General features: G+C 38.5%; 1 protein-coding gene across 1 annotated transcript in view; it reads right to left on the reverse strand.

Annotated features, from left to right (window-relative positions):
- Positions 1-3,028: 3,028 nt before the first annotated feature.
- STRN3 (striatin 3) overlaps positions 3,029-16,837 on the reverse strand; it is a 122,454-nt gene continuing 108,645 nt past the window's right edge. Inside the window, exons 13-16 of the mRNA XM_080643104.1 lie at positions 16,618-16,758; positions 10,484-10,591; positions 4,749-4,835; positions 3,029-4,668 (exon numbers count right to left, since the gene is read on the reverse strand). Coding sequence (XP_080499230.1) covers positions 4,499-4,668; positions 4,749-4,835; positions 10,484-10,591; positions 16,618-16,758 — 506 coding nt within the window. The 3' untranslated portion in view covers positions 3,029-4,498. The remainder of the gene's footprint in view (positions 4,669-4,748; positions 4,836-10,483; positions 10,592-16,617; positions 16,759-16,837) is intronic.

Genomic DNA, 16,837 nt, shown 5'->3' on the forward strand with positions numbered 1-16,837 from the left:
AGTACGACAGCAACTTTGCAGAGTGCCCTCTTGCACCCCGGGACCCCTCTGGGGATGTTGGAGAGCCGGTTTTGGCCCAATCCCCGCAGGCCAAGCCAAGGGACCTCACCTGCTGGAGGGACCCAGCTCACTCCGCAGAAGCCCTTTGAGTTGCAGCCGCGTAGCCAGGGAGGGACCGCGGGAGGCTGGCTCCAGGGTGTTCAGCCCGTCTTGCCCAGTTCCACCCCACCGGCCACCTTCTAATTTCCTTTCAATGTGCATAAATCTGTGCACTGGGTCACTAGTTATTTTTATAAGTAAACATCCTAATAAAAGGGTAATATGCAAATTAACTGTCACTGTCACAAAGATGGCGGCGCCCATAGCCACAAGCTGGCAGTGCCCAGTCCCCTCAGCCCCGCAGGAGTCCCCCAGTCCTGGGGGGGCGGCCGCTGAGAACAGGCAGCGTGAGCAGCCTGGTGGAATGCTTGCTTTGCCGCTGTGGCTACAGGGCAAGTGTCCTGCCCTGGCCCCGGAGGGCCTCTGGGTAATGCCCGCACAGCCTTCTACATGGAAGCTCGGCAAGCATGTACCTCCCGGGGGTCCCTTAGGCTTGCTGCTTAGGTTGCCTTTCCTCCTGTGTCTGGAGGGAGGCAGAGGACCCACCCTTGCTGGGTGTTGCTGTCCCTGGGACCACACACCACAGGCTGCAGGGCGCTGGCACCCTCTGGAGCTGGGCGCTGCTGTGGGGAGCAGTGCCCACTCTCTGGGATCCACCTGCACCCGGCATGTTCCGGGGAGGCAGCTGGGAGCAGACAGATCCTGGGCTCGGGGAGTAGGGGGTGGGGTAGGGAGCAAGCAGGAGGAGAGGTGGTCAGGGCGATTCATTCCAATGGATCTCACTCAAGGTTTCATTCAAATGCAGAAAGCTCTCTGGTAACCTTGCTTCGGTCTTCTCTGACTCCCCCACCCTTAGGCCACAGCTCACCAACTTCAGGGAGGGAGGATGTTTGAGAAATCAGCCTGTCTGGGTGGAAAAGAGTGCAGGAAAAGTGTTCACTTCTGTTTTCTCTTTGTAAATCCCATTTCTGTGTTTCTACACTCTTTCTAAGGGTGACCTAAGGGTGACCTGGCTTTTGACAGCAAAAACAGACTCTTCTACAGTTTCACAGCAGACCTCATGGACTTGATTCTGTTGCCTCGTCCTCAGAAACGAGCAGGTGTATACGTTGTGTTCATGTAAAAACATTCAAACCTGTAGAGAACTTTTATGAGTTTACTTGAGCCAAACTGTTGACACTTGCCGGGAAGCAGAATCTCAAGGGTTCGGGACAATGATCTGGAGAATGGCTGTTTTTCGCTTTTATTCATTATTATTCTTTTTTTAAAAAAATTTAATATATTTTCATTGATTTCCAAGAGGAAGGGAGCAGGAGAGACAGAACCATCATTGGTGAAAGAGAATCACTGGTCAGCTGCCTCCTGCAGGCCCCCAACTGGGGAAACAAGCCCACAATGAGGCAAGCGTCCCGCCCTGGCCGCGGAGAGCCTCTGAGCAGCGGGCTCGGAGCAGCCAGGCCCTGCAGAGAGCAGAGAACCATGGGGAGTGGGCCTAAGTCGTCAGGGCTCCCAGATTGGAGAGGGTGCAGGTCGGGCTGAGGGACCCCCCCCCCTCCTCCCCCGTGCATGAATTTCGTGCACCAGGCCTCTAGTAATCAAAATAAAGAGTTAACAACTAAACAGGAGTAAAGAGTAAACAGATTTTTGAAAAGATGTATTATATTCCAACTTGTAGGCATGCCTAAAATTCAAATATACTAGCTCATTTATAACTTTAAATGTATTAAATGAGACACTCATCTTCAGTGGATAACTTATATTGAAATATGAAAAAACTACATGAGTAACTAAAATATGAAAAGGCAAAAATATGATTAAATATTGAAAAAGCCAATATATTAAAGTTTGCATATATTCTTAAACTTTATGTATAAAGCACCATTTAATAAACAAATCTATATAACTTCACATTAAGTCACAATTAGAAGCACACTAATAAAAATAAAGCATTCTTTTTGTAAGCTTAGTCTTTTTCCAAATGTTTAATATTGTAGAGAAAAATACAACGAAAGTAGAAAAATAAACATATACTAATTTTTATTTCAGTTTTAATACATTCCAAGAGGTGAATGTTTATGCATTGCAGTGTTAACCACATTTCCCAGTTAAACAGTAATGCATTGGTTTAGAATAACTGCCAGAAATGCTAGTAGCTTTTGGAAAGCTTGTTCTTAAATTATTTTTAAAAAGTGCCCCTTTGTTTATCAAGTTGAATCTTCAGTTCAGAAAGCTATAAAACTAGTATTTTTAAAGATTTCTGAAAACTTGGTTTCAACAGTAACAACTAAAACAACCATTTGGATTTTTATGCTAGATGACAAAATTTCTCAAAGTACACACAATGTAATTTTTTTTTGCAGAAGGCATTCATATAAAATTTTGCAATGTAAGTTTTCTAATGTTACCTTCTAATTCCATGTGCAATTAATTCCCTTCAAAGAAAAAGGATATTACCTTATTGAAGGAAAAGTTTTGAGATAGTAAGTTAACACTATTTATAAGAACCACCTTTAATTACTGAATAATGCAGTTTATATTCTGCTGAACATTTTGTGGAAACACGTATGGCTAGATAGGAGTGACAACACTACCAATTGAATTCAGATTTAATAAAGTAACATGATGTTTAAGGAAATGATTTAAAATTGCATCTGTCTTTTCTTCTTTTTTTGGTCTTTTTGAATTATATAACTTATTTCAACAGAAGATTGTATTATCCCCAAATGGGATGAAATACTTAGCAAGGCATTCTTTATAGTGTTAACTGTTCTAATCTTGCTAGAATATCAATAAGCAGTACAAAGTTTAAAAGAACAGCATAAAAATGAAGGACTCACCGAGGAAATCATCTCCATTTCCTAGTTTAATGATGGAGGATAAAGTATTGCACTTTATTATTCAACACAAAATAATGTAGCCAACAGTAACATACAGGTACACAATTTAATATTTATTATATGCATTTTATATACATTATTTTTCAACAGCTGTACGTTTGCTATGTGGTACAATCTTAAAAATTTGCTGATTCATCGTTTGTAAAACAAAAACCTTACAAAACTCATCAAAACTCGCAAACTGAACAGAAAAGTTTTTGGAAGACTAGAAAAAATATTTTATTGTCTTAATCATGCATTACAACAAACAAAATCTTTTGTTACACCATAAAATTAAGCACATTTGAAAAAATAAAACAGGGATAACTAGTCCAAACACAGCAGATTTCTGTATCCCTGATTCAACTATTTTGTATCCTATTTGTAATGCAAATAATATTTTACTCCCAATATTTTTAAACAAGATAGTTTCGTTTGGAATCATGGTAAACCAAGATATGTGTCTGGGGAGAATCACCTTGGTATGTAACTTAAACTATAAAATATTCCATTTTTAGTCTATTTTAGACTATTTAAAGAGTTCCAAAATAGATATACAGGTTCCTTTAGCACATTAATAAAAGGATATAAAGAACAACAAAAAGTGAAATAAATAATAAGCTATTAGCAAGACGGATAATCCTTGATAAATAAACTTGTAAATACAGTAAGATGTACAAAATATCACATAGTGATAGGATGCCAAGATTAGTTTTTTTTAAAAGTTCATTTGGAGTACTAAACCCCACTATTTCATTTTAATATACTTAATAGTCCTTGGTTTATGAAGACAATTATGTGATGATGAAGGTGATTTAGCATCTTATGGAAGGACTTAGCTGAGCTGTATTAGGCAAAAGAAAGAGTGTGGTTACACAGCAGCGGGTCAGTGAGATCTCTGTGTTTTAGGGTTGTATAATGCAGAAAAACTTCAATACAATCTTAAGCACTGATGTGACAGGCTAAATATATAAAAAAAGACTTATAAAAACTAGAATTTTATCCAAACATTTTGTGCAACTAATGCTAAAATATTTTAAGTTAAATTTTCTTTTCTTTTTTTTTTTTAAAGCAAAATAAGTTTAAAAGGGAATCTGTGGCATTCAACTGATAAACAGAAGATCACTAAGAGATGAAAAAAAAACTACTCTTGGAGCTCACTTCCCCCCCACAAGAGCACCACATCCCTAACCCTAAGGCAGCACACAGAGTCCAAAATAAAAGTCCTTTTGTAAGATCAGACTCCACGTTGGCTTAAAGATACCTAAAAAACAGCTATACGCTCAGTTTGTATCCAGTACAGGCCACAAATATTGGAGTCCTTTTTTTTGTCCCACAAATACAGTAATTACAATTAAATTAATGAACCTGACATTAAGATTTAATTTCCACCAATTTATGCCTGCCCTAAATAGCCTTCGCCAGGCAGATCACATGTAGTGTCTTATCAGTAACCGTTTTTGATGGCAGTGATGCAGACCCTCTTTTTGTTCAAGCAAATCTGTTATGATGTATTTGTTGATTCACACAAATACTTTGGCAAGGGCATCAGCCCCTGCACTAGCAATATATGCTTTTGATGGATGGAAAGCAACATCATATATTGATTCATCTAATTTCTTCCTATGTGCTGTTATTTCTTGCACACATGTCTTGCTGTCCAAATTCCACAATCTAATAGAACAATCATGGCCTGTAAAAGAACAAATAAAGTGTTTTAGAGTAACAATACTTTTATAAAGTTTGTGCACAGTACAGGAAATTCAGACTTACTTCCAGACATCAAATAGATTCCATTAGGCTCTACTGCTAGACTTGTAACAGCATCCAAATGAGCTACCATAGAATGGATCATTTTACCTACATAAAACATAACGAAGATAATTATGTTTTCACAAATATTTACTAACTTGATAGGTACTTTAGAAATCATAAAATAGCATGAACATAAAAGAGACAATCACTATAGCATTTTTAAAACTGTAGTAAAATATATCTAAACATAAGAGTTACCATTTTAACTATTTGAGAGGATACAATTCAGTGGCTTTTAGAACATTCCCAATGATGTGCAACAACCACCATTATCTAGTTCAGAACATTTTCAATACTGCAAAGGGAAACCCCACACCCATTAAGCAGCCATTCCCCATTCCTCTCTCCCAAGTCCCTGGTAACCATTAGTCTACTTTTTCTCCCTATAGTTTGGACTATTCTGGATGCTTCATACAAATAAATCATATAATAACATGTGGCTTTTTGTGTCTGCCTTCTGTCACTTAGTATAATGTTTTCAAGGTTCATGAATTATCCTATCCTATATAATAAAAGGCTAATATGCAAAGTGACTGAACGGCAGAACGACAGGTCGCTATGACGTGCACTGACCACCAGGGGGCAGACACTCAATGCAGGAGCTGCCCCCTGGTGGTCAGTGCGCTCCCACAGGGGGAGTGCCACTCAGCCAGAAGCCCTGAGCCGGGCTCATGGCTGGCAAGCATAGCGGCGGTGGCAGGAGCCTCTCCTGCCTCTGTGGCAGCACTAAGGATGTTCTGCTGGCTTAGGCCTCTCCCCATCAGTCAGACATCCTCTGAGGGCTCCCGGATTGCAAGAGGGCGCAGGCTGGGCTGAGGGACCCGCACTCCAAGTGCACAAATTTCGTGCACAGGGCATCTAGTAATAATATATTAAAGAGAATTTTAATTCTAATGCAGAACTTTCCCAGTACTTTTATTTTTTTTTATTTATTTTTTTTTTTTTAAAAAATATATTTTTTTTAATTGATATTTCACAGGGAGGAAGGGAGAGGGATAGAGAGCTAGAAACATCGATGAGAGAGAAACATCGATCAGCTGCCTCCTGCACACCTCCTACTGGGGATGTGCCCGCAACCAAGGTACATGCCCTTGACCGGAATCGAACCTGGGACCCCTCAGTCTGCAGGCTGACGCTCTGTCCACTGAGCCAAACCGGTTTTGGCCCCAGTACTTTTAATAGACATTTGTGTTACATTTGATAGTATCTGATAGACAGTGGAAAACATAATGAATATAGGATTGCATCAAAGACTTAAGATTATGGAAACTGCAATTAAAATGAAAACAGAAAAAATCTTTCTCATTAAGAGATGTAAAGATTATTTTACATACAGGTTTAATGACAAATAAGTCACCAGATAATACATTCCTACCTAATGATTTTAGTATCATTGAATTCATTTATCCTTTGAAATGTCAATCATTTTATATATTAGAATTAAAGAGGAAGAGGTGGAGTACTTCATAGAATGATAAATTATTCCAAATTTCCACAGATAGTAATAAAACCCCTATTCTGGAAAATGTAATTTACTGAATACCGTCACTGAAGATTTGGCAAGGAAATAGGATTCAAGAGCAAGTTAAAATTAAAAGCAAGTTGTGAATACAAAGTTGTGTTGCACAAATACTTTGAGGCAAGGGCCTCAGCCTCTGCACTGGCAATATATGCTCTTGATGAATGGAAATCAACACCACCATATATTGATTTATCCAAGGACAGAATAAAATAGCAAATAATGATACTTTAAAAATTTTCTCCATTTTCATTACTCGAATACCTGGGCTGCTCCTAGAGATACAGAGGCTCTCTCCAGAATTCTGGTTCTAATCATTTGCTATGCATCTAGTCCTGATGACCTTTCCATACTGGAACATGACATAGACCTACTTTTATTATTGATCATGAGGCTGTGTTGATCTGAATACAAAACCACAACAAAATCAAATGTGCAAAAGTTTCTTCAGAAAACATCTAAAGTATTATCACTTTCTCATCATTTCAAACCACATTTGTCTATTCTTCATTAATACTAACAGAATAATCTGAGATTCTTCTCTGATATCCTGAGAAACAGAAAAATCATTCAACACACTATTATCTTTAATTGCTTAGTCCAACAATTCATCTATCAATTTTAGAATCCATTCCTCTCAATATTCCTATTCAAAACAAACAAACATAAAAAACCCTAAATATGAAATGGTTGGCCTCAAAGACAATAACCTCAAAACATTAGGAGTAATAAGCACTATTAGCTTCCTTTAAAATGTCAATTCTATGATGGTAACTCTTAATTCACAATCTAGTTCTGACTCCTCTCCTGAGAATAACCCTCTATGTCCTAAATTTAAGGTATCTTAAACCAAAGATTCTTTCAACCAATTAGCAAATGGTCCCCATTTCTTTAAGGGTGCAATAATTTTCCAAATTTAATTTCAATTCTCCTGCCTGTACATTAAACTAACCTTTACTGATATGTTAGTCAATTTAGAGTCAACACTTCTTTTCTATATAGTGACTTCCAAAATGTGAGTGGCCCCCTACCCCTTCAGACTGAACCATGTATAAAGAGGTCCCATGCTGAATCAAGTTGGCTGCTGAGCTTCCACAGGTAACCACAGAAGTCACAAAGCGTCTGACCCCTCCTTCAGCAACATTTACTTGTAATTTCTCACATTTAACCAATTTCACGTTGGCCCCATGCCTCTGCCACTCCTTTTCCTCCACCAAGATTAATTATTTGCTCTTATAACAGCCTCCCTGGCATCTAAGCCCTTTAACTTGGGCAATCAGTATTCCTATATAGGCTACTATGAAATGGAGAAGAGGCCAAAACCGGTTTGGCTCAGTGGATAGAGCGTCGGCCTGCGGACTGGGGGGTCGCAGGTTCGATTCCGGTCAAGGGCATGTACCTTGGTTGCGGGCACATCCCCAGTGGGGGGTGTGCAGGAGGCAGCTGATCAATGTTTCTAGCTCTCTATTCCTCTCCCTTCCTCTCTGTAAAAAATCAATTAAATATTTAAAAAAAAAAAAATGGAGAAGAAACGAACTAATGTAAACCATGTCCAGCGGTCCTCAAACTACGGCCCGTGGGCCACATGCGGCCCCACCGAGGACATTTATCCTGCCCGCCGGGTGCCACTGCCTGTCCTGCTTAGCAGCCGACTCGTCCCGAGCCCGCAGTGCGCATAGGAATTTGTTCATAGTTTTTTTTTGAACTATAGTCCAGCCCTCCAACGGTCTGAGGGACAGTGAACTGGCGCCCTGTTTAAAAAGTTTGAGGACCCCTGTTAGAAGTAAACTGCATGGATTTGAATCCCAACCCTGCAATTTTCCTCTGTTGTATAGCACTGCACTAATTATTTAACTTCTTTTAAGCCTTTTATTTCAACCGTAAAATGGAAATAATAGTATCATATATACCTAATGAGTCATTAGAAGAGCAAACATGTTAATATACGTAAATCAAATACAACAATGTTTCACTTACAGTAAATGATATACCATTAAGCTCCAAGAAGATAGGGCGTTTTGTTTTGTTTACTAAGCATTGAGAAGAACTCTGGCAGATAGTCAATAAATTCTGCTGCATGAGTTCACAATCCATTCAGGACCTTCTTCCTCCAACTTCTCTAGCACATCCTACACCTTCTCTCTCATACTCACTAGCTAAGTGTCTCAGTACAGTATATGGAACTCTAATTTGTGCCTCTATCAAACTTTTAAAAATCACGAGCCCCAAAGACCTCTCTGGAACAAAAAATAGATACTGTAAATTTTAAATTCCTTAAAGTCAAGGATCTACCATATAATACAACTTAAATAATCGTTTTAACCCCATTTTGTAAATCCCTGCTCAAATATTTTAAGTGGCTTTCATAGTGCATAGTATAAACAAAATTTCATTATTCTTAGGTTGGCTGTAAGAAGTTCTCAACAGAGTCTGTTTTCTTCCTCCAGACTTACCTTTTTGGCTTTGCCTGTAAAAAACTCTCGTGTTGGCCAAAGTTTCTACCACCAAGCCTCTGATCAAAATATGCCCTTACCTGCAATTTCCTACTACTTTCTTCACGTAAAAAAAAAAAAAAAAATCTTACCACTGCTTCAAGGCAAAGCTCAAACCCTTACTCTCTGAAGACTCCTTTATCTAGCAGAGTTCAGGTGCACACACATACACACATCCTGTTTTCCCCAGATAATTGTTAAGTCCCCAGAAAGCAGAAACCCCATCTTATACATGACAGTAGCCAGTGCACTGCAGAATACAAAATGCTAAATATGTTTCTGTTGTTAAAATCTAAATAATTTATCAAACCCATTCAAAATACTGATTTCTATGTTTCAGATATAAAAGTTCAATAAATTGAACTCAGTGTTGTGTGTGTGTGTGTGCCTGTATATGAGAGTAAAAATGAGAGAGGTTGATTTAACAGGAATTTTTCCAGTGTTTGGAGACCACTGCTTCAATTTCTTCCCACTAAAGATAAGGTACTAAAACTACTTAACAGAAATAACAAAATAAATTGGTAGATTTTATAAATTTGAAAGAATTTAAGCTCCTTACTTATTAAGTGAAATTTTATTACCACTTTTTCTTGATTTCTGCCATTAAAACAGCTCTAGAGACTCACATTTTATTTTTAATACAACTACTAAAATTCCTGAACCTCCCCTTACAAATCTAAATCTGTAATAATTAATAAAAAAATAAATCTTTTTAGAAATACAATAAAGGAAATTATCTCTGTTCTTGCAGCAGAGGATGATCTTTAGGCTTCAAAAAATGTTCAAAGAATTGTTGGTAAGGTGTTAAATTGAAAACATTCACATGAATATGAATAGTCTTTCCTGTGAAATACATAGTTCTCTGAATATCCATTAACCTTCTGTTTTATTGAGTTAAAAGGAATCTGTCCATGAAGTGTTACTTGAAGAAAGGAATTTATAAAAGACTGAAAATATGACCATGTCATATATAACCTCCAAAGAGAAATCTGTCTTTTAATTTGCTATCTTGCTTGATAATTTGTTGCCCTGCAATAATGTTATAATTAATATTTAAGATTTTGATTTGGAAGTCCTCTAATACCCCTGTTTTAGCTTCCCCTCAAGGAAGACTTTCTAGCTGTCAGACCTTTCCTGAAAGAAAGCAAACAATATTTTATATGGTATTCAGGTAATTACAGATGAAACAAGGGTCCTTAAAGAAACTCTATGGCCACATTAATATTTGATTTGACTTCTATATAAATGGTTAAGTTTTCTGACAACAAGAAATAGAGGGAAGATGGCAATAAAACAATTTTTACTAATCATCATTTTTATCCACTGAGAAATAATTTTAAGAACATATTTGAAATGCCAAACCCCAGAAAGATACCTCTTCTGCTATACTAAATCACAACAGACTATGAAGAAAATAATTTCAAATGGAAGGATTTATATTTAATCAATATGACATGAAAAAAATCATAATAGGTAAGGTGTTACTTATAAACTTAACAATAAAATACCATATTATGAATGTGCTACATAACTAAAGCAAAAATCTGAGTTAAAATTGTTTAACTTGGCAATTTTGAAGCAGAAAAGTCAAAATATTTTATATAAGAGAATAGCATTTTTGATCACTTCAAATTTACAGAATTATTAATATGACTGAAAAGAAAATAAGACAACCTACTTACCCGTTTTATTGTCAAAAAATTTGATGTGTCTATCTTCATGAGCAGTTATTGTAACAGGAAGTGTGGGATGACTTACTACTCTATTAATGTGATTATTGGATTGTAAATCTGAAAAATAAAGGAAGATAATGCACTAAAATTCAAACCTTCAGTTAGAAACTGGATGATGACCTTTTTATTCTTACCAAAAAATAAAAAACAAAGCTTTGGTATAAAACAAAAAAATCTAAATAAATAAATAAATAATAAATAAATTTTAAAAAAATCTGAGAAATAAAACTAGAGCTCTAGAGGGATACAATTTCTTAAAAAAATAAATGTTTAAGCTATCATGTCCTATAATATGGACCCTACTAGGCTCAAGTCTAGAAAAATTATAAGTATTTTAATGTAGGTGGTTTAGAATTCTTAAAAAAACTCACAATTATCATTACTTTTAATGAACAGCCCATAAAATAATTATAAGCATTTAAGGAAAATTCGTAAGTGATAATTAGGTGTTTGTAAGAAACAATCCCCATCCTACCCATACTGACAAAAATACAAAGAACCAGAATGAATGTCCTTAGGAATAAGATCTTTTCTTTACTGACAAGCTCCTAATTTTTGATTAGCAATGAGGGAGAAGAGAGAAAAATCAAAACAAGTGGGAAAATATCATCAACATTGTTAGACTTTAAGTAAATCAATTCCACATGTATATAAGAACTCTTAATTAAACTTAAATACATTACACAAAAAAAACCATATATGTTTGTGTGTGTGTAATTACCTATGGAAGAGGGAGAAACTAAGGTTGAAAAGGCACTGGGAAAGACACTTCTTTGAGTATTTTAATGTTTTACACGATTAACATTTAAAAAGCTTGATTTTTTATAAAGCGATCATGAAAAATTGAAAGTAAAATTAAATGAATGAACTTTACCATATATCCAATTGGAGGTATAAGCACAAATAAATGAACTACTTCAAGTGACTTGAAAGCACAGTAATAGATTACCCATCCCTAGTTTCAGTAATCAAACTATTGGCAGTGGTTTTGGTATTATTATTCTGAGATGACTATGTGTACTATGAAATAAATAAAATGAGAGATTATGATGATTTTGCTGAACACAAAGAGATTTGGTACGGTTAAAATGAAATAAAGACATAAAAATCAATGAGATAAATCTGAATTTCAATTGGAAGTATTCATATGAATTTATCAACATTTTATCTTTTAAAAAAATGTATTTGTAGCTCTGACCACTGAAAATGCCTAAACCAATGACCAATTCAAGAGCCATGAAATCCATGAGGACCAACCCAAGAGCCTAGACTGTAGTCTCTAAATGCCTTTTTTCACTTAGAGAAACCATGGCTCCTTAGAGAAACGGCCAATTTCAGATCTGGGGCACAAATCAATAAGATGAACCTAGAATATCTTCTCATATCAGAAAGTAAAACTATCAACGACTCCCGGGGTCATGTCAAAAGGACTCAGGAGCTAACATGAATAAATTCCCACTGGCCTAAGATTAAACCATCTGAATAGCAATAAAGAAAATACTGGCAATGATTCAAATACATCAAATACATTTATATCTAAGTGAGATTATCCTGTATAATAAAGAGCTAATATGCTAATTATAAAACAGCAGAACGACCGTCCAGATGACCTTCTGGACGAAGCCAGAGCTGTGAGGACTGGCCGAGGCTGCGAGAGCCGAGCCCTTTGCATGAATTTCATGCATAGGACCTCTAGTAATGATAATAAAACAAACAAACAACACCCAATAGACTCTCTGGTCACCTATGGAGGATGCTAAGGAACACCTCATTACTATTATGTAAGCTGGTAAATAAAGGAGTGGTGGAAATCAAGAATTTATTTTGCCTTTCCTTTGTAATCTAACTCCAAAGTACCCAATTTATTGATGAGGGGTATTCCTCTTTACAGAAGTATTCTAGCTAATAAGTGGAGAAGTAATGACAGAATTAGAAAATCATTTTTAAACAGTTAATGAACTGACAGATCCAGGTAATTATCATCAAGACTGAAACATAAAAAAGATAAACAACCAGACAATATTTACTTCTGATAAAAGTTCACAATTTATGAAGTAATCTTGCCTAAACATTAAAAACTTTTAAATGAACACAAATAAAACACTGAACCTTAAATTTGAATAAGCCTCTAGAACTAAAACCAATTTATAGGAAATAAAATGAACAGAGGAGCTTGTTAAATGATACCCCAAGCAAAATCCAGACTGTGGAAAACTTTACAGGCAAACTACCCAACTTCTTCAAGTAAAAAATGCAAGGAGGTACAGTATAGAAAATATAGTTAATAATATTATATTTTCAATAAATGTTATTGAGAAAATTGGACAGATACATGCAAAAAAAACGAAACTAGACTACCAACTTACACAAAAATAAACTCAAAATGGATAAAGGACTTAAAAGTAAGACAGGAAACCATAAAAATATTAGAGAAATCCACAGGCAGCAAAATCTCAGAAATATGCCGAAGCAGACATATGATACAGCTACTAGGGCAATGGAAACTAAAGACAAAATGGGACATCAAAATAAAAAGCTTCTGTACAGCAAAAGAAACCATCAACAAAACAACAAGAAAGCCCACTGCATGGGAGAACATATTTGCCAATGTTATCACCGATAAGGGTTTAATCTCCAACATTTACAGGGAACTCATACAACATAACAAAAGGAAGATAAATAATCCAATCAAAAAAGGGGCAGTGGACCTAAATAGACACTTTTGAAAGAGGACATAAGAGAGGCCAAGAGACATATGAAAACATGCTCAAAGTCACTAATCATCCGAGAGATGCAAATCAAAACGACAATGAGGTACCATCTCACACCTGTCAGAATGGCTATCATCAACAAATCAACAAATGACAAGTGCTGGTGAGGATGTGGAGAAAAAGGAACCCTCGTGCACTGCTGGTGGGAATAGAGACTGGTGCAGCCACTGTGGAGAACAGTTTGGAGTTTCCTCAAAAAACTAAAAATGGAACTCCCATTTGACTCAGTGATCCCACTTCTAGGAATATATCCCAAGAAACTAGAAACACGAATCAGAAAGGATATATGCACCCCTATGTTCATAGCAGCACAATTAACCATAGCTAAGATTTGGAAACAGCCTAAGTGCCCATCAGCAGATGAGTGGATTAAAAAACAGTGGTACATCTACACAATGGAATACTACACTGCGGTAAAAAAGAAGGAATCCTTACCATTTGCAACAACATGGATGGACCTGGAGAGCATTATGCTAAGCGTAATAAGCCAGTCAGAGAAAGATAAATATCACATGATCTCACTCATTTGTGGAATACAATGAACATAAACCGATGAACAAAAACAGATCCAGAGACAAAGAAGCATCGATCAGACAGTCAACCCTCAGAGGGAAGGTAGGGAAGGGGAGGGGTAAGGGGGAAGAGATCAATCAAAGGACTTGTATGCATGCATATAAGCCTAACCAACGGACACAGACACCAGAGGGGTGAGGGCATGTGTGTGGGGGGGTAAGGGGGCAATGGGGGAATAAGGATACGTATGTAACACCTAATCAATAAAGAAAAAAAATTATAATAACTGTGTGCCAGGTGGGTACTTGGTATCAGGGGGACCACTTTGTAAAGTACATGACTGTCTAATCACTATACTGTACACCTGAAACTAACACAAAATAATCTACACTAATAAAAGAGAAACATGCAAATTAACCATCACTCTGCTACGCCCACCAATCAGAGCGAGCATGCAAATTAACCCAACAAAGATGGCGGTCAATTTGCATACTCAGACAGGGAGTGAAGACTAAATACTGAAGAGGGAGGGAAAGTGGAAAGTGAGGCAGCGGGAGGGAAAGTGTGCGCGGGGGGGGGGGTGGTGGTGGCTGCGGGAGGGAAAGCGGGGGTGGGGGGGGAGTGCAGGGCGGCAGCGGCAGGAGGGAAAGTGCAGGGGGTGGGAGAGGTGGCAGTGGCAGGAGGGAAGCCTGCTGGAAGCCCTGTTCTTGCAGGAATCATCCTTCAACGGGCCTCTAGAATTAACTATAAACTGTAATTAAAATAAAATAAACATCCTATCTAATAAGAGTGATATGCAAATTAACCATCACTCTGCTACACACACCAATCAGGATTGAGTATGCAAATTAACCCAACCAAGATGGCTGCGGCCATGGAGAAAGCAGGAGGGAGGCTTGGATTTCCCCAGCAATGGAGGAAGCCAAGCTTTCCACACACCCTGGGTGGCCCACTCCAGGCTACAAAGTTTCAATTATACAAGATAAATAAATCCCAACAAAAATGGTGGCAGCCACAGAGCTGGAGAGAGCAGGAGGCTAGGGTTGCCACCGGTGATGGAGGAAGCCAAGCTTCTGAAGCCCTGGCCTGCCTTGGCCTCTGCTACAAAGTTTCAATTATAGAAAATAAATAAATCCCAACAGAAATGGCTGCCACCGCGGAGCGAGCAGAAGGCTTGGCTCTGCTCCAGGCTACAAAGTTTCAATTGTAGAAGATAAATAAATCCCAGATCCCAGGGCCTCTGCTTGGGTCACTGGGGGCATGGCTGGCCTGCAAACCACCACAGGCCCCTTGTCCAGGCCGCCCCACACCCCAAGGAAACCCCCACCCTGATCCGGGACACCCTTCAGGGCAAACCAGCTGGCCCCCACCCATGCACCAGGCCTCTATACTATCTAATAAAAGAGTAATATGCAGATTGACCATCACTCCAACACACAAGATGGCTGCCCCCATGTGGTCAAAGATCCTGCCCCCATGTGGACACAAGAAGGCCAGCAGGGGAAAGCAGTTGGTAGGGACCAGGCCTGCAAGGGACGGCAGTTGGGGGCGATCAAGCCTGCAGGGGAGGGAAGTTAGGGGTGACCAGGCCGGCAGAGGAGGGTAGTTGGGGGTGACTGGGCCTGCAGGGAAGGGCAGTTAGAGGGGATCCAGGCCTGCAGGGGAGAGCAGTTGGGGGGGACCAGGCCTGCAGGGGAGGGCAGTTAGGGGTGATCAGGCCTGTAGCGGAGGGCAGTTAGGGGTGACCAGGACTGCAGGGGAGGGCAGTTAGCGGTGACCAGGACTGCAGGGGAGGGCAGTTAGGAGCAAGCAGGCTGGCAGGGGAGTGGTTAGGGGGTGATCAGGCTGGCAGACAGAAGCGGTTAGGGGCAATCAGGAAGGCAGGCAGGTGAGCAGTTGGGAGCCAGCAGTTTTGGATTGTGAGAGGGATGTCCGACTGCCCGTTTAGGCCCGATCCCACCAGGATCGAGCCTAAACGGGCAGTCGGACATCCCTTATGGGGTCCCAGATTGGAGAGGGTGCAGGCTGGGTTGAGGGACACCCTCCCCACCTCGCCGGGCATGAATTTCGTGCACCGGGCCTCTAGTAAAAAATATAAATGAAATAAAAGATGGAGGGGAAACCTACAGATGAAAAGAAACCTGAAAGACTTATCAGCCAATCACAATGCAGAGTATTATCTGGATTCCTATTTAAATAAATTGTAAAATACACATCATATCCTATACCAGTGGTCCGCAAACTCATTAGTCAACAGAGCCAAATATCAACAGTACAATGATTGAAAATTCTTTTGAGAGCCAAATTTTTTAAACTTAAACTTCTTCTAACGCCACTTCTTCAAAATAGACTCTCCCAGGCCGTGGTATTTTGTGGAAGAGCCACACTCAAGGGGCCAAAGAGCCGCATGTGGCTCGCGAGCTGCAGTTTGCCAACCACGGTCCTATACTTATAACACTGACCATTCATACATAATTATTGGGGCTGCATGATGAGTTCATCAGGCTCATTATATTATTTTCTCTACTTCCATATGTATTTTCATTAAAAATTTAAAATTAATTCATTTGCTCTCATTTTTACATTGCTTTACTCCCTCTTCTGTCCTCATATACCCACCCAGCTTAATTTTAAGCATAATTTCAAGAAATAGAAATAATGTAAATAAGTAAAACTATAACACAATGAAACTATTTTTTTCATCCTAAATTTAAACAGTCAAAATGTGAAAATTAAAAACCACCCTCTATTGTGTAATAATCCTTTTTTAAAGTTTCAAAGGAACCCATGAAAACTTACCAGAATCTATCTGTGATGAAAGCATCACCAATGACTGTGATGTTTCTAAGTCATAAATTACTGTACTACCAGTGTTGAAAGAGGTCACCATATGAGCTGGATCACAGCCTATAAAGTCAACCGATGTAGGTATTCCATGCTCTGAAAGGAGCCCAAAGAGATACAATGTAAACACATAATTTTGAAATATCTGCTCTTCTGATTAAAAAAGAAATTCAAA

The sequence above is a fragment of the Plecotus auritus genome (assembly GCF_963455305.1).
Source record: "Plecotus auritus genome assembly, chromosome: 1".
Taxonomy (NCBI): Eukaryota; Metazoa; Chordata; class Mammalia; order Chiroptera; family Vespertilionidae; genus Plecotus; species Plecotus auritus.